Source organism: Aotus nancymaae, unplaced genomic scaffold (genome assembly GCF_030222135.1).
Source record: "Aotus nancymaae isolate 86718 unplaced genomic scaffold, 86718_ANA_hifiasm-v0.15.2.pri h1tg000067l, whole genome shotgun sequence".
Lineage (NCBI taxonomy): Eukaryota > Metazoa > Chordata > Mammalia > Primates > Aotidae > Aotus > Aotus nancymaae.
The window spans coordinates 25,451,274-25,469,467 of NW_026988482.1; the positions used below are offsets into that span (position 1 = coordinate 25,451,274).

The window sequence follows — 18,194 nt, forward strand, 5'->3', positions numbered from 1 at the left end:
TGCTACCTGGGAGAGTGGGGGACTGCCACACGGAAGTGAGGATGGGTCCCCTCCTGTAGTTGGCCAAGCCTGAGAGCTGGGTGAGTTCCCTGGTGTGGGTCTCTGTCCTTTCAGCCATGGTTCCCATTCCCCAAGGTCCTTCCCCTGAGATCAGCCACCCTCTCCCCACCCTGGAGGGTAAGCTCCTTCCTTACTGAGCCTTTCACAGCAAAACAGGATTCGTAGACTCAAGATTCTTGGTCCGCCTTTGAAAAGCCAAGTCTGGCCCTGCCCCGCTGAGAATCTGAGAACATTTTCTGTGACCTGCTGGATTGGAGGGGTTCTGCCTCCCCCGGGTCTCCAAGGTTGCACCTAACTTTCTCTGAGTTCTGGGAAACAGGGAGGGAGGAGTGTAAGACCATTTCAGGAAGACCCAGGGGAATCCTGAAACCAGGAGTCCCCAAGCAAACCTGGAAACTGATTTTACCTGTGCTGTCATGGCCCCTCAACACCTTCAGTGTGCACCTGACACCGCGTTTGTCTGAGCTCTTTGCACGTGCTCTCATCCCCTCCTCATGGCTCCCTGGGAACAGGAGTGTTAGCACCATCCCCACTTTCCAGATTGGGTCCATGAGGCTCAGAAAGGCTGAATGGCCTGCCCAAGGCCACAGGGGAGTTGGGGATAGACTTGGCTTCTGCATCCAGGTCTGTGTGACCTGGACCCCTGCGGCCGCAGCTGGTCCTGCTGTGCGTGGTCCCTGGTCTGGGGCACTGGGACCCCCTAGCCCACCCCAGCAAGCACTCACGTTCCCACCGTTCTTCCCTCTTCCTGCCTGGGAGCCTTGCTCAGGTTCCTCTTTCTAGAAGCATTTCCCTTCACTCTTCCCATACCCCAGTCTAAGCATTTCAGCCTTTGTTTCCAGGTTGTCTGGGGCTGGCAGGAAGCAGACTGACCGAGGCCATCAAAATTTAGTAAATCAGAGGAATCTTGTCTTCCTCAGACTTGATGATTTTCATTGTGTTAGCTGTCCCATCAGCAGAGCTTCCTGGGAAGACACTAGACTTGGAACCTTAGTTCCTCCCTCCCCTCCCAGGACTCTGGTGGGAAGTAGTCAGATGGAGGTTCCCAGCCTGTCAGCTGCCACCCTGTCCCGCATCAGGTGTCCTGGCCTTGGCCCAGAGGGGAGTGGTTGTTCGGGGGTCCTCCTTCCTCATGAGTTCCCTCAGAAGGGGCTGGCCCTTCCCATCTTGCATATTCTGCCAGGTCTGGTTCTGGAAAGAAAGGAGAAGGGAAGGGAAGGAGCCAAGACCAGTTTTACCAGGTGTACATGTCCTCGTCAAGCATCCCAATCTACTCATCCATAGACCTCCAGATCCTTGAGGACAGAGTGCCCATGGCAGCATTCCCAGTCCCAGACCAGGCCCAGCCCCCAGACAGGGCCAGTTTGCAGGAGTTGGGATGGGATCTATACATGGGCAGGCCTCCTTGGGGATGAAAGTTGAATCCTGGTTCCCAAAGAACTCTGACTCAGAGGTGGCCATGTGCAAACCATGTGACCCAGAGAATCCACAAAGCCTCCCTGACCCCCAGTTTCCTCATCTGAAAATGGTGGCTAACAATGTAGTTGTTGAAGGGCAAGAACTAATGGGCGTGACATGCCTGGTACAGGGCAGGGCTCCGTGAACAACCACCAAACAGCAGGGCCTGGTCCAGACCAGGGGCGTGGGCCAAGCTCTCTGAGGGAGTGGTGGGGCCTTCTCAGTTTGTTTTCCCCAGGCCGGTGTTGTGGGAATGAGTGCCTACTCCAAGCCTTGAAGCTGCATGGAAAAGGGGTGAAGCAGCTGTCACATGGTCCCCACTGCAGGGGACAGGTCCGGGTTCAAGTCTTGACTCTCATTACCCAGCTGTGTGACTTTGGGCAAGTCACTTAACCTCCCAGAGGGACATTTCCCCACAGGTAGAAGGGTGCTGCTGATGCTCGTTGGGATATGGTGAGCACTGTATGAGGTGGCCTCAGCACAGTACTGGCCCAGCACCGGGGACAGCCTGTTGTCATGTAGGGAGTGCTAATCCTGCCTGACTCCATCATTCCCTCAGCACCCAGGTGGGGCCTGGACATTTGGGGTCAGTGGTATCACGTGAGCCGCCCCCCTCTGTGCAACCGAGCCTTTGAGGAGGAGAGGTAAATGGACAGGGTGAGACAGAGGACAGGATGTGGTCAGAACTTAATGAAGCGAGGTCTCATCTGGCAGGAGGCCGACTCATCCATAGCTGCAAAATTGGTTCCATTAGCTCCGTTAATGAGCTATGAAAGCTGGGAAAATGAGTGTGTGAGAGAATAGTGGCACATGTCTGCAGTTCTGATTTGAAACTGTGGCTAAAAAGTTAGATACGACACTACTTCCAGCTCTCCAAATAGCACCGGTGCCCTTGGGGGAAGGGAGAGGGAGGACATGGGGGGCAGTAGTGGGGCTCTGGAATTGTAAGGAAGATACTGAGGCCTTAAGAAGCAAAAGCCTGCTTTGGAACTTTGAATTCAGGATCAGTCCCATCCTGACATCTTCCTCCCAGAGCAGAGGCTGAGGCTGTGACCCGCTGAATGGGCAAAGCAGCCTGCAAGGGTCACACTGGCTGGCAGGGCCGAGTGTGTTAATGGCTCTCACAGGTGCCAGCAGCGCTGGCAGGGGTTTCAACAACTGGCTGTAAAATGAATTCTGCTATTCTAGTGGTATCTCGTATCATTTGAGATGTGATCCCCTTGGGAAATAATCCCAAATAATCATACAACTGGGAGCTGGGAGAGATCTTAGAGATGGCTGACTCGAAGACTTGTCAAGGAGGCAGTATGGTAGGTTCAGAGTGCTTTGTCTTATTAATGGCCTGCCTCTGTAAGAATAGGGGTTCCCCACAATGAAACTAAATTTCCCTGTAACGTTCTTCACAGTTCTGCTGCCTGAGATTTGGTGTTGGGCACCTGCTACTGCTATTTAATCTTCAGCATCCTCGCCTGCCTTTGCCTGAGGCTGGGATGAGACCCTTAGGTGGGAGAGGTCTGGAAAGACATGCTGGTCCCTGCTGCTCCTCTCCTCTCTGTCCTCCGGCACAAAACAAAGCTGGAATCCCCAGAAAATAAAGGTCTGGTGATGTTATTCCAGCACTCCTGGCCCACATGCCAGGCGACAGCTGAGGCCCATGTGCTGGCTTCAGTCTTCATGGGGAAATCCATATCAGATATGTTCATTTGAGTCTGTCTGTATCTTTTGCAAAATTGCTGTTGAAGGTGTTGCCAGAAGGTTTTCTCCCATATAAGGTTTGATGTGAAATCCCTTTTAGAATTTCTTCTTAGAAAATGTTCAGTGAATGTCTATGCTCCTCTTCATGGGGTAATAAAAGCAGCAGAGCCTAACTGGTTTCCTTCTTTGCCAAGACCTCCAGGAAGCTCAGAATTAAAACTTGCCCTCATTTATAGTTATGAACTTACATGGGTTTCTGGTGCATTTTATCGTTCTCTTCATGCTAAAGAGAATCTGCTGTTTTTGTTTTATTTGACTTCTGTCTTGTTTTAGAATTGTAAAATGTCTGAAAATACTGTTGTTAGTAAGCAGGGCTTGTAGAAATAATGGGGCTTGGAAGCCCTCAAGGGATGGTGAGAGGAACTAGATCCCTGGCCTCCAGGAGGACGTTCCCTTTCCGGTAGGGCTGATGTCTCTCATATTGTGAGTTATCACAAACGCCAGAGCTTCAGCTTCTTAATTTATTACTGCCTCGTTAATGGGAGAGATAAGTCAACTCTCTTCCCCCGGAAAGAGTGGGTGTTCTGGCAGAGGCCACAGAGCAGCCTGGCCAGGGCTACAGGTTAATTGGCCAGGGGTATGAAGTTGGGGTTTGGCTGCAGGGGTGGTGGGCAAACTGTTTGTCCAGGCTGGTAGCCTCGGCGCTTCCTGTATGTGAGAGATAGATGGAGATACTGTGGGCACTTTTACTTGAGAAGAGCCCAGCGCTGGGGTGAGCTGGATGGGGCCATCCATGTGTCCTTCCTGCGTGAGGAGGTGGCTGGAGGAGGGTGTTGGGGACTGGTTTCCAAGAGTCACTGCAGACATCCCAGCTTTGTTTGATCTGTAGGACGACAGAGTGCTTTTCTAGTTTTGAGTAACAAGAAGTGTTAGGCTCTGCCGTGAAGATGGGGTCCCAGTGGGAGAGGAGGTCTGAATGGAGGCATCTGGGCTTGGTCACCTTCTTGCACAAGTCTGTCCCAAGTTGAGATGTGGCAGTAAGACCCCCCAGTGTTTCTTAAGCAGCTCTCTGTGGTCAGTTCTTTGCTAGGTATTTTGGAGACGTAGAAAATATTAGATAAACAAATGGACAGATGGATAAATCCTGGTCTCTGCAAGTTCAAAGTCAACATTGCAGAAACTGGAAACACACATATGCCCATGGGCCCACACACCCACCCCCATACACCCATGAACACACCCCTACACATGGATGTATGCATGTGTGCACACACTGATGTTCCCATGCACACGCACGCCCCCACATACCCTCCTCGTACCCCTACATATGCACACATCCACGCACCGATGCACACATTTATTTCAGAACAAGCTTCCCGAGTCTTTTGCAAGCTGTGGATTTGGCCAGTGCCTCTCCAACTTGGGGCCACCTCCCCTCTCATCTCCCCTCAGGGAGGGCTTGTCTGGGTTCTCTCGCAAAAGTCCTGTTCTCCTTCCTCCTCCAGCCTTGCCATCCTGCAGCCAGGTGGCCACAGGGCAATGACTTCATCCTCCCCAGCCTGTGCTTCCTCAATCTGTAAATTGGGGCTAATGGTTCCCACCCTGCTTGCCTCACAGGGTGGCACCAAGCATTCTCATGAGATAAGGGACAGCAGAGTGTTTTGTAAACTGCAAATTGTTTTTCAAACAGGCAAATGATGATGTTGTTTTCCCAGCTATGGAATTCAAGAAGTCCTCCACCCACAAATAAGCCGTGTCCTTGGGTGAGAAGGGACACAGTGTGGCAATAGTGAGGGGCCTGGCCTGTTCTGAGGCCCCCATATTCTACCTGGTGATGCCTGAGGGGCACGGGCCCTTCTGCTCTCAAATTTTGCTGGGGCTCACTAGCTGGTGAAGTCAGTAGGGGTCTTGGCCTTCTGGCTGCTGGCTCTGGGGACAAGAGAGAAAATTTGGCAAAGGAGGATGAGGGGAAAAGGAGGAAGTGAAAACCAGTACATCAAAGCTGGAGGCCTGAGGTTACTCGTTAAAGGAAATGTCATCTCAAATTCAATGCTCATTGAGCTTCAGTGGGGACCCACACCTCAGGCGCACAGTCCGGAATCCCCTTCCTCAGGAAGAAGCCCAGTTTCTGTCTCACAGGGGTGTGTGTCTGTGTGTGTGTGAGAGTGTGTCTGTGTGCACCTATTGGACACTAGCTGGAGCTGTGGAACTGCCCAAGTGCATCACAGACCCTCCAGCTCTGGCGGACCCCTGGGGAGCTCAGGGAACATAGGAGAGGAGTGAGGCAAGGGTGGGGGTCTGTTGGGTTGTCAGAAGTCCCCTCCTATCTTCTTCTTCTTCTTCTTCTTTTTTTTTTTTTTTTTTTGAGACAGAGTCTCACTTTCTCACCCAGGCTGGAGTGCAATGGTGAGATCTTGGCTCACTGCAACCTCTACCTCCCAGGTTCAAGCAATTCTCCTGCCTCAGCCTCCCAAGTAGCTGGGATTACAGGTGCCTGCCACCACACCCAGCTAATTTTTTGTATTTTTAGTAGAGATGTGGTTTTGACATGTTGGCCAGGCTGGTCTCAAACTCCTGACCTCAGGTGATCCTCCCCTCTTGACCTATCAAAGTGCTAGAACTACAGGTGTGAGCCACTGTGCCCAGCACCCTCCTATCTTCTTGTCTTCCCAGCTGTGACTGGGAACCATGACATCATTGCCCATTCCAGGTAGCCCCCAGTGGGCTTAGGTGTGTGGATACGGAGCCCATGGGGACCCAGAAGCCCTCCATGGGGGCAGTGATGTGGGAGTGGGACTATGGTAGGCACTTTGCAAGGAACCCCTGTCTAGAAGTCCCCCTTGTTGCTGTCTTCTCTTCTCTACCCTGTATAGCCTAAGCCCTACAGCTTAACATTGGGGAAACAGAGGCCTAGGGAGGAAAAGGGACTGGCCTAAGGTCATACTGAGAATAGGGATAGAGCCTGGGCCTCCTGTGTCCTGACCCTGTGCTCATTCTCATGCCTGGGAAGATGGAGCTCTTACTTTGGGACACCTTTTGTGAAGAATAGTGTGGAGTCATGTACCTATGTGAAGGAGGCTAACTTGCAGCAATGCCTTGTAGACTGGAGTAGTCATGGTGGGCTCCCTGGAAGAGGAGGTAAAGCCTGGTTCAACATAGAGGGTAGGTGAGGTACAGGCTGCCCATGGGCAGCAGGGAGAAAGTTTGGCCAGGTTGTCATGTCTCCCATTTGTTGAGCCTCACTAGGGCCTCCTCAATTTAATCTTATCTTGTCCTCATGATGGGTTGTGAGAGTTTTTTCCCCTCATCCTTACTCTGTAGATTTATTAAATCTAGAAATATTGACAGGTGCAATGGCTCACGCCTGTAGTCTCAGCATTTCAGAAGCCAAGGCAGGAGGATGGCTTGAGCCTAGGAGTTCAAGACCAGCCTAGGCAACATGATAAAACCCATCTGTACAAAAAAAAAAAAATTAGCCAGGCATGGTGGCATGCACCTGTGGTCCCAACTACTTGGGAGGCTGAGGTGGGAGAATCGCAGGAGCCTAGGAGATCAAGGCTGCAGTGAGCTGTGACTGTGTCGATGCACTCCAGCCTGGGTGACAGAGCAAGACTATGTCTCAAAAAAAAAAAAAAAAATCTACAACTATAACCTGAGTCAGTGCTCTGCACCAGGCCCTGTGCCCCAGTATTAGGACCTAGAGGTGCACTGTGGGCCCACAGTCTGATCAGGGAGGCTACTGGTATCGGCCTGGCTGGGGGATCAGCCCTGTGATTTGAGGCCAGTTACTTCCCCTCTCTGTGCCTCAATTTCTCATCCAAAAAGTGGTGATAATTAAGTCCTTTCCTCCTAATGTTTATAAAGTGCTCCAAACAGAGCCAGGCACATTGGAAGCACAATATCTGTATGTGTGTGTTTGCTTAAAGAGTTATCAAAGGAACAAGCTAATTGCGGGTTGTGAGCAAGTGCTGCACAGGAAGTGAAAAGGGCGATGACGCGAGAGCTTTCTGGGGCACTAGGAATGTTTTCTGTCTTGATGGAATTTTGGGTCCCTAGGGTGTGTGCAATGATCAAAACTCATTGAATTGGACCCTTGAGACCTGTACATTCTACTATACGCCAATTACACCTCAATAAACAAAGGATGTATTGAAAGAAAGAAAAACAAATGATGAAGAGAGAGTGAAAGATTCTTGAGGTCCCTTTTAGACAGGGTGGTTAGGGAGGGCTTCTGAGAGGAGGTGACATTGAGGGGAGGCCTGGAGGAGGAGAAGGCTTTGGCTATGGGGAAGGACGATGAGAAAACTGAGGGTCTAGGAGGTTTGGGGCTATGTTCAGGGTCAACTCAAGGGGTCAGGAGAGACAGCTCAGGGATTTCTTGGCAGCTGGACCTGGGTGGGTCCAGGCTGAGGGCTCTGGCTCCTGTGCTCTGCAGAGACGCCAGTGGGGCATTTATTATATTTTCCGGGGACAGCCCTCCCTGCACCCCATGCCTATTTTCAGGGCTTTGGCACTTGTAGAAGGACTATTTTAATCCATGTGGGAAATGGGTTCCTAAATATGGACTGAGTGGGGCAGGAAGCCACGAGAGGCTCCAGCTCAGGGCAGCTCCACCTGCTCCTCTACCTCAGTGAAGCACAGGCTGCAGGCCCAGGCTGGAAGGCTCTCTGGCCCCTCCTTGGCCATCTACCGCCCTCCCTCCCTCTCTCCCTCTCACTGCCCCCATCTCCCTCCAGTCCCAGGCCATCCTCCCATCCTTTGCTTGGGAGCCCAGTGTTTCCTGCCAGGCCCCAGCCAGGGACCCTAAGTGAACCTGACCCTCCTCTGCCCTCAAGCTGCTTCCAAGCTGGTAGGAGGAACAGAGGCAAAAACAGTAAGAAAGGTGCTGGGAGGACTTTCCAGAGAGAGACAGAAAGAGAGAGAGAGAGAGAGAGAGAGAGAGAGAGAGAGAGAGAACGAGATCTGAATTGAGCCCTGAAGTTTCCTCAAAAAGAGGGAATTGACCCAATGGAGAAGATGAGGCAAGAATACATACGACAGGAACCAGCACAGGCATAGTCACAGAGACCTGGGGGAGGAAGGCCTGTTTGGGAACAGCACATATATTTTTCAGGCCAGAACAAAGTGATTTTGGCCCAGAGGTGGCAGGAAGTGAAGTGGGAAAAAAGGCAAGCCCTGCATGCTAGGGGAAGAGGTGGCATTTATCTGGAAGATGTGAGGAAGTGTCTGTGGCCACAGGTAGATTAAAGTCCTAAGGGGAGAGGCAGGGCTGAGGACCTCACTGAAAGCATTCCAGCTGTGAGCTTGGGCTTTTAAGAGAGAGGAGGAGGACTCTGGTGTGGGAGTGAGATGCCACAAGGCAGGCAGCGAGGAGAGGGTGTGGGAGCCAGCCTGGGAGGCCTGACAGGAAGATGGTCAGGTCAGGCTTGGGAGGAGGCAAAGAAGGAAGCAGGTGCAGGGAGGGAGGATGGTGCATCTTGTCTCCTGTGGCTGAGGACTGGGGTACTCCCAGCTAGAGCATCCCCAGGACATGGTGGAGGTGAGTGGGGGCTTTCTGGGCCCAGTGTTGAGCAAGAAGCTGGTGATTGGGAATTGTACGGGCACCGACCTGAGGGGTGTTCTGGCAGACAAGGGCAGTGTGAGCAAGGGTCCATGGTGTCCAGGCAGGAGCATCTGCCCACAGCAGCCTTGACACATACCCCCAGCCTGCTCTGGGTAATGGAGCAGGGGCAGAGAGCTGCTGGAGGGCTTGTCCAGCTCCTGACTCTCTGTATTCCATGCACTATCTGTATTCCCAGGCTAGGGTTGAGGGGAGCAGCTCCAGAAAAGGAGGGACAGCCAGGGGCAGCAGGCACGAGAAACCATTGCCTGCCTCTCCCCTCTCTGGGACATTGCCCTGCCCCAGTTTACCTTTATGTAGAGAGTGTGGCCCCAGAGCCTGCCCCACACAGTGCCCTGTGTAAAGTGGCCTGGCTCTCCCCATCCTGCAGAAGAGGAAATTGAGGCTGGGGCAGCTCAGGGTCCTACAGGTGCTGAGCGGGGCTGATCCGAGCCCTGGTCTTGAGCATCAGCCCTGGTCCCCAGCCCTCCTCTGATAGGAAACACAATGTCACTGGCTGGGCCTTGAGTGAGCAGCCCTTCTGGGGGGTGTCTTGTCCCTGCTGTCCTCATTCTGGGCCATCTCCTCCTGCATGTTGACTTCTCCTTCTCCCCTTACAGCAGAGCCACTGGGCGGCCATGTTCATTTCTGGTGCTGGTTGGCAGCCACAGTCCAGGGCTGAGCTAACCTGAGCAAGGATCCTGATGCCTGCCCACTGGATGCTTGCCTCGCTGGGATGCACCTTGTGGGGATGACTTTTCTAGTACTCCATTTTACAGAGTTGTGGGCTGCGGCTTGGAGCTGTGAATGTTTGCCTGAGGTCACACCGAGTCATTGGAGGAATTCAATCCCAAACCCACATCTCACTCTACTCAGCTGTCATCTCCCTCAACTAGGGTCCTCCCTGCCCCCAGTCTCTACCTCTGGGTCCTCACCATTGGTCTGTAAGCATGGGATAAGGGTGGAGGCTGGGCAGCTAGGCTACCTTGAGATGGCCCCACCTCTCTCACGGTGGGATGACATTGTTGCCCTGATACTGCATAGCATCTCCCAGGCAGGCTACAAAGTTGCCTTAGAAGCTGGGGACTGACTGGGCGGTCATGACCAAGCAACTCATTTTAGAAGCACTTTTCTTGGTAGTGACAGTTTTGTTCTCGCGCCCACTCCTGGAGAATTTGAAATCTTAATTACCTTCGCCCCTGCAGGAGTGTGGCCTTGTCTCCTTCCACTCTGGGCCAGTTTCTTTGTGGGAGCTAGATTGACAGACACAGGCCTCAACCCCTCCTGCAGGAAGTCTTCCTTCCCGCTCCAGCACTCTCCTGGTCCTGCTGAGGTGTGTAGAGCAGACTTGCGTGTTAGTGCACCCTCTCCCCTCCCCAGCCTTTCCCCAGCACCTTCTACTTTGTTTCTCACAGATGTGCTGGGTGAGAATCACAAGGGAAGGATCAAGGGCTTACTATGTACCAGGTGCCATCCTGTACAATTTACATGTACAGTTTCCAACCCTAGCCTGTGAAACAGAACAACTCTGTCATCTTTACTATAAAAATGAGGCTTAAGGGATGTGTGGCCCCTGGCTTGGGGTCTTATAGCTGCTGTGTGATTTGAGTGGGTTATAAAACCCACTCATTTCCATTTTATTTGCTGCCCCTGAGAAGGGAGGCAAGGGCTTCTTTGGCCTCTAAGTTCCTTGAAGCAGTCAGCCACCTCCCAGGGACTCCTTGAACTATCTGCCAAGCTGCTTGAGCCCAGGACTGACCCACAAGTCCAGAGGCTCATTGGACCACAAAGTCAAGGAAACCTGGATTCAAATTCTCATTCTGCTCCTTATAAGCTGTGTGACCTGGGGCAGGTCACAGGCCTCAGAGCTTATATGTCTTTGTCTGCAAAGTGAGGGTAGAGGTCTCTGAGCCTGATGCTTTCTATGCCCACCCCCCCGCAGCTCCTGTATGATAGTCCCAAGGCCCGGCAGGAGGTGGACCATCACTGGCAGGCCTCTGGTGGCCCCCACATTGTCCGCATCCTGGATGTGTATGAGAACATGCACCACGGCAAGCGCTGTCTCCTCATCATCATGGAATGGTATGCTGGCCCACCTTGTCTCCATACCCCCTTGGCATCCCTGTGGCCCCCAGGCTCCCTGCCATGCTTCTGGAGGCTTTCTTTGTTTTTCAGGTAGCAGATCTCGGTGCCTCTCTAGCCCTTGAGGGGTCATGGAGCAGGCAGCCGCAGGCCCTGCCTGTGGATATATGGAGTTGGCTGTGAGAACATTCCCTCAAGGGTGGGGAAGAAACCATAGGGGTTAATATGGCCTCCCTGGGTGTGATTTCCACCCTGTGAGGAGGACTGGAAGAGCTGTTAGAGAAGGCTCCCAATCTCTGAATGTGGATAGATGGGGGATTTGGGGAAGAACAAGACCCACACAGTTCCCTCAACTTTCTCTTCTTTTTACCTGGGTATGTGCTCCCATGCTTCTACTAGGAATTAGGTGCTCGGGGCCTGGAACCAGGAGCCAGAGGCCTTCTCCACTCTGGACTTATTCCTGTAACACCGTGGCTCAGCACCAGCATTCCATAGACTCTGGACCCCCAGCTCCTCCCTGTCTGCCTTTCAAGTCCCCCCTTCCTGTACCGGTTAGCCAGTTCTTCAGATTTGGGGTTCAGATCCTGCCTCTGCTACCCACTAGCTGTGTGACCATGGGCAGCTCTTAACCTCTCTGAATCTCTGTAACTCGCACGAAGATGTGGGCAAGATCTTAATGTAGCATTTACCCTGTGCTTGACTCCATTCTAAGTGGCCCATGTGTATTTCATATTCAATCTTCATGACTATGGGGTTGGTGCTGTCATCCCTATTATACAAAAGAGACAGCTGAGGCACAGAGAGGTGAAAGAACCAGCCCAAGATCACACAGCAGTGCTCATAAAACGTGGATCCCAGGGCATGGCACACAGTAGGTGCCCAGAGAACAGTGGCCATATGATGATAATTAACATCTCATCCCACATTTGGGAAACAGAGACTTGAAAGGGGTTGGGAGTACCCAAGACCTCACAGTCAGGTAGGGGCAGTGCCACTGGGAACACACAGGCTTCTTGTCAGGGATCAGAGCCCACCACCCTCTTCTAGTTCCAAGAGTTCTGTTCAGCCCATCCAAGCTGACAAGCTGACAACCCACCATGTACCAGGTTCTCCAAGGGACAAGGAGGCTGACAGAGGCTGTTTAGTAGGGGAGGAGCAGAGTGGTAGGGCCTGAAGCCTGGGCCTATGATTCGGGGCAGGGGCGGGGTAGGATGATATGCAATTTCCCCCCCATCTCTGCTTATATCACCTCTTTTACAGCATGGAAGGTGGTGAGTTGTTCAGCAGGATTCAGGAGCGTGGCGACCAGGCTTTCACTGAGAGAGGTATGTGCATGTAGCTGGACCAGCAGGAGGATTCAGGGTGAGAGGTATGGACCAGAGAGTTGTGTGTGATGCTGGGCAAGACCCTGTCCCTCTCTGTGCCTCAGTCTTCCCAACTGAACAAGAAAGGGTGGGACTCAATGTCCATCCCCACAAGGGACTCTCTGAGTCTGGGACACTTTGTCGAAGATGGACTCTGTGGCTTTGGGATGGAAGTGTTGCCTCGAGTTGAGCTGGGGAGAGGTAGCTCAGGACTGAGGAAAGAGGTTTAGATGGGTTGAGGGTATCCTTGGAGGAAACTGGGGTGTCTGGGGTGGGGGTCCAGGATAGAGATCCTGGGTAGCAGGAATGCTATCACTGTCTTCTTGTCTTGTGCTGATCGGGTGCTAGACTGTGTCTGGGAGGGATGATAGGGTGACAGCTTGACCTTTGACTGGCATCACTGACCCCCTCCTCCCCTGTCTGTTTCTGCAGAAGCTGCAGAGATAATGCGGGATATCGGCACTGCCATCCAGTTTCTGCACAGCCATAACATCGCCCACCGAGATGTCAAGGTGAGGCTCCAGTATCCAGGTTGGGGGCCCAGGGAAGAGGATACTATCCCACTCCACAATCCCTGGTGGCGTCCAGGACCCACTGGACGGAGGCTAGGCTTCATAGTCACATTCAAAGCCTCTGCTGTGTGTTCCAGACTGCTCTTCTCAGCCTCTTCTCTAGTTTCAGCATACTCATTCTGTTCTCACCAGACGGGTGTCCTTGTTTCCTTCAAACACTGAGTAATCCCAATAGTAATAATAACTGAGTGCCTGCCTCAAGCCAGCAGGTTCTGACAAGCATCTCATTTCATTCTCACCCAGACTCGTGAGATAAATGCCATTACCCATTTTACAGATGAGGAAAACAAGGCTCAGAGAAAGATTAAGTGACTTGCCCAGGGCTCTGTTGTTGCTGCACTGGGATTCATTCATTCATTTGTTCACTTGTTCAGCAAAAAATTTTGTGTACACACAATGTGCCAGGCCTCAGGCAGGGGCTGCCAGATGCTGTTGGTTTTTTTTTTTTTTTTTTTAATTAGATGGAGTCTCACTGTGTTACCCAGGCTGGAGTGCAGTGGTGCAATCTCAGTTCACTGCAGCTTCTGCCTCCTGGGTTAAAGCGATTCTCCTGCCTCAGCCTCCCAAATAGCTGGGACTATAGGTACACACCACCACAGCTGGCTAATTTTTGTATTTTTAGTAGAGACGGGGTCTCACCATGTTGGCCAGGATGGTCTTGAACTCCTGACCACAGGTGATCTGCCCACCCACCTCAGCCTCCCAAAGTGTTGGGATTACAGGCGTGAGCCACCACACCTGGCCCTGTTGGGGCTTTTGTGAAGTCACAGCCATAGTTTTGTCAGATCAGGCCCTGTAATACCAGCATTTTGAGGGAAAGAAGCCATTTTATGGGCACTGGAGGAAGGAACAGAGGTAGTGTTAGTTGTTGGGCCACCTTCCAGTCTTGAAGCTGGAAGCTCAGCTCTCCAAATTTTCTATCCTGAGAGGACTGGATCTTAGAGGTCATCTGGGTCAGATGGATGAAATGCAAACCGAGGCAGCTCTGCATTACAACACACACATGCATGTGTACACATCAGCCTGTGTAAGCACGATCAGAGCAGAGTCTGTTCCTCCTGAGCCCTCTGCCCCAAGCCTTGAACATTACCCTCCGTGGCTTATTTCTTCCTCACACTGGACAGAGGCAAGCTGAGGTTCCAGCTGCTGCATCAGATCCTTCCTCTGGCTGAGTACCCCAAGCTGCACAGTTATTCTTTGATTCTGGATACATGTGGAGCCACAAACAGACATACCTTCTGAATCCTTGCTTTACTTGGACCCTGGCTTCTTTTATTTTCCCAAAGAGAGAAAAGCCTTCTGCAGAGGAGATTCCCTTGGATAAACTAAAACTGCTTTTCTGTTTTTATCACAATTGAGAAGGTCAGATCTTCTCAAATGGAACCTGAGAAATAGCTTCTATCGGTTCTAAATGACAGCTCTATCCAACACCCCATCCTTCTACCCCAGCTCTGCTTGGGGGTCTCTTCTGCTTCTCTCTATGGGCCTACATCCTACCCATTCATTAAAAACCAGTTTCAGGGACAGACCTCCCCACTGTCCTCATCTGCCAGTCCCCTGGCTACTCCTGGGACACAGGAAGATTGCCTCCATGCAGCTCCTGGGGTCTGAGCAACCCAGACCTTCTCGCCTGAGCAACCTCAGTGGGGCTGTCCTGCTGGCCCTGTAGGCTTTACTCCAGGCTGGGTATGGGACATGTGCTTGGCAACACTGGCTTATGAGCAGGCTACCTTCTCCTGGCACCCTTGCTCTGGCATTTCATGGCAATGTCACCAACTCAGGATCAGAAGTTCCTGCCCCTAGGCTCTCTATGGCACTTGGTCATTAACAGCCTTGGCTGAACACCTGCCTTGGTTTTCCCTTTTGTGAATGAAGGTAGCACCTTGGTTTTCTCTATATTTGGCCCATATTGGTGGGCAAGGCCCAGGTCTTTTTTTAAATGGACCTGGCTCCTTCTGTACTGGGATGGAGTTGGGGAGTCTGGCTGAAGATCACTCTGCCCCTGCCTGGTTCCTAACTCCAAACCAATGTTTTCTTTTTCTGGCTTAGCCTGAAAACCTGCTCTACACATCTAAGGAGAAAGACGCAGTACTTAAGCTCACCGATTTTGGCTTTGCTAAGGAGACCACCCAAAATGCCCTGCAGACACCCTGCTATACTCCGTATTATGTGGGTGAGTCCTTGGGACATGATTTGTAACTCCCCACTGCAACTTATACAGCTCTATTGTGGGGTAGCTAGTGGGTTGCAGAAACCAAAGTGTTAAAGCCCAGCAAGGAGGGAGGGGGAGAATTCTGTCTGCATGGAGGCGGGTGATGTGGGGGGCCGGAGGCTGCAAAAATATTCTCCCAAACTTCAGCTTCTGCTTTTGAAAATAGATCCAGGAAAATTCTGGCTGTGGCCTGTGAGCTGAATGACATCACAGCAGCTCTAAATATATATGTGATAAAAGGCTGCCATCAGCTCGGGACGGAGCCCAACTGCGGTTGTTTTTCTCTAGTTTTTGTCTTCCTAGGATTCATATTCAGAAAGTGGGCAGGCATTTCTTCCTACATTGGAGGGACAAAGGGTACCAGTCACCTGCCTTGTGAGAGAGGGTCACTTAAGCCAGGGCTTGGAAGTGTGTACATACTCATGCTTCCTGGAAAAGTTCCCTGCCCTTCTGCAAGTGGGCAACCCCCAGATCTGAAAAAGCTCCTTGCCAAAACTGCCCCCTAACCTGAGAGTGGGGTGATGACAAAGGGCTTTTCTCCCTTAGAACAGGTCTTCCTAGAGGGCTGCTGAAGGGGTGGGAAGCTCCCTGAGACAGTTTAAATGGCACTCTGTTAACCAGGATGTGTTATGCAGTATTTTAACTTAGAAATCTTCTAGCCTACTCACCTCATTGCACAGGGAAGGCAAAGGCCCCATGGATTGGTAGCCAAGCCAATGATGGAATGCAGAGCCCTGCCCTTGGTTCCTCCTTGCCTGTCACCTAGGCTGTGCATTCAGGGAGGCAAGGAACATAGAACAGCTGGCAGGCCAAGACCCTCTCACCCACAGCAGTTTCCCATCAAGCCCAGACTGGCCTTCTCTTCTCTTCTCTCGCTTAGGTTGAGACTGGCAGAGGGGCTCAGGCCCAGGGGAGCTAGGGGTGTGTCTGAAAGTGGTGGTTTTTTCCGGGAACTTTCTCCTCCTGCAACTTCACACCCATGCTGCCTTCCCAAAAGGTGCCAGACGCCAGTCTGCTCTGCCCTACTTCCCAACCCAGGCACCTCTTCCCCACCTTGCCCAGGCTTCAGGCTCCTGCCTGGGCTCCAAGACCCTTGAGGCTGAAAGCCCTGCTGTCCCTCTGCCCTGGCAGCCCCTGAGGTCCTGGGTCCAGAGAAGTATGACAAGTCATGCGACATGTGGTCCCTGGGTGTCATCATGTATATCCTGTGAGTACCTTCCCCACCCCCTGCCTCCATCTCCTGCCCTCACCCTCACTTTGAGCCCTCAGAACCATTTCTGTCCCCTACCCCTATGTCCTTGGTGAGGGGCTTGTATGTGTCACTCCTCATGCAGGCTGCCCTTCCCTTTTGGTCATGGGATACCACTCCTTCAGGTGCCTGAGTGTCTCCCCATGCCAAGGGCAGATGGCATTCCTGGGATGTGCCTGGGAGTCCGGAGGGCTGTATTGCCATGGTGTCTGGTTGCCCTTCTCCCCAGTCAGGGGCTTTTGAGGGGAAATGGGTTCACCCTGGCACTGCCCCCACCCTATGCCAAATGACTTCCCCCTTCCCCCAGCCTTTGTGGCTTCCCACCCTTCTACTCCAACACGGGCCAGGCCATCTCCCCAGGGATGAAGAGGAGGATCCGCCTGGGCCAGTATGGCTTCCCCAATCCTGAGTGGTCAGAGGTCTCTGAGGATGGTGAGTGAACCTCTCTGCCCTGGCCTGCCTTACCTGGCCCCTGCGGCTTTCATTCTGGGAAATCTTTGGTGTCAAACTGACCTGTGTCAAACTGACCTGTGTTCAAATCCTGGCTCCCCCTCTTCCCAGCTATAGGAACCTAGGCATGTCCCCTAAGCTTCTTGAGCCTCAGTTTCTACATCTGCCAATCAGGCTTAAAACTTGCCTCCTTAAAATTCTCTCTGACTCCTACTCCTCCTTCATATTCTCCCCTCTGAGGACCACAAACAAGGCTCTCCTGTATGAGTTATCTACTGCTGCTTAACAAATTATCCTGAACACTTAGTGCTTTAAAACAAGAAATAGTTGTTAGCTCACTATTTCTGTGGGTTGGGAATTTGGGGGCATATGCAGCCCTAGTCCCAGCAGAGCATGCGGCCTGTGGAGAAGGGTGGGGGACCGGCTCTGAGGAACTCTGCAACCTCACCTCTCCCCTCTCTTCCCTTGGCCTCCCTAGCCAAGCAGCTGATCCGCCTCCTGCTGAAGACAGACCCCACAGAGAGGCTGACCATCACTCAGTTCATGAACCATCCCTGGATCAACGTGAGCCCCTTGTCCTCCCACAGCAGGCAGGGTGTCCAGCAGGAGCGGGGCTGCGGGGCAGAAGGGTGGTGGCTCTGCCTTGACGCCCTGGCACAGGGTTGGAATGGGCCCATGCGCACAGGTAGAGAGTAGGGCCTCATCTACCACCTGGCTTTGCCACTGCCCCAATGAGGCTTCTTCCCTGCTCTGGGGCTTAGTTTTCCCATATGAGACTGGGAGAAGGGGGTGGAGTAGGGGAAGCCAGTGCTGTCCCAGGTGCCTCCAGTTTCTAATCCATGGGCGCGGGACTCCTTCCAGCAATCGATGGTGGTGCCGCAGACCCCACTCCACACGGCCCGAGTGCTGCAGGAGGACAAAGATCATTGGGATGAAGTCAAGGTGGGTGGGTTCCGCCTCAGTCTCTGTCTCTCACTGCAGGTTCCAGGATTTTGGCAAAAGGGACTTCAGGGTGGTGGCTACCCAGGGTCTGGGGTCTTTGGGCCCTTTCTATGCCTGGAGCACAGGGTGTCAGTGACTGTCGCAGTGGTCCAACCATGGCACTCCAAGGATTGGGCCACACTACTCCATTCAGTGTGCTGCTCCTGGCTCACTTCCTCAATGAATGGGGCTTTGGTACCAAGCTTGGATGACAACCTCATAACCAACAACATTTGGGAGGGTGCTCAGCCTGGTTTTAGACCCAGCAGAGGCCATGTTTGAACACATGGGGTAGCAGCTGCAGCAGTACAATCTCCAGGCCTCAGTGCGCTGCTTACCCAGCGAGATGGCATTCTCTGCAGATCTGGTGGTTCTGTGGTGAAATTGGTTTAGATCACTATCCCACGTACCCTTCATGTGGTCCCAGGGAGTCACTATCCTTTTGTGCCTTAGTGAATAAGCTCAGTGTCTA

At 52.5% G+C, this 18,194-nt stretch overlaps 1 protein-coding gene across 2 annotated transcripts in view; it reads left to right on the forward strand.

The window, feature by feature from the left end:
- Positions 1 to 18,194, forward strand: part of MAPKAPK3 (MAPK activated protein kinase 3) — a 35,314-nt gene that overhangs the window by 15,531 nt on the left and 1,589 nt on the right. For both annotated transcript variants that reach the window (XM_064367130.1, XM_012467841.2), the window contains 8 exons: positions 10,755 to 10,894; positions 12,155 to 12,219; positions 12,691 to 12,770; positions 14,880 to 15,003; positions 16,174 to 16,249; positions 16,599 to 16,723; positions 17,220 to 17,305; positions 17,603 to 17,683. In XM_064367130.1, coding sequence (XP_064223200.1) covers positions 10,755 to 10,894; positions 12,155 to 12,219; positions 12,691 to 12,770; positions 14,880 to 15,003; positions 16,174 to 16,249; positions 16,599 to 16,723; positions 17,220 to 17,305; positions 17,603 to 17,683 — 777 coding nt within the window. The remainder of the gene's footprint in view (positions 1 to 10,754; positions 10,895 to 12,154; positions 12,220 to 12,690; positions 12,771 to 14,879; positions 15,004 to 16,173; positions 16,250 to 16,598; positions 16,724 to 17,219; positions 17,306 to 17,602; positions 17,684 to 18,194) is intronic.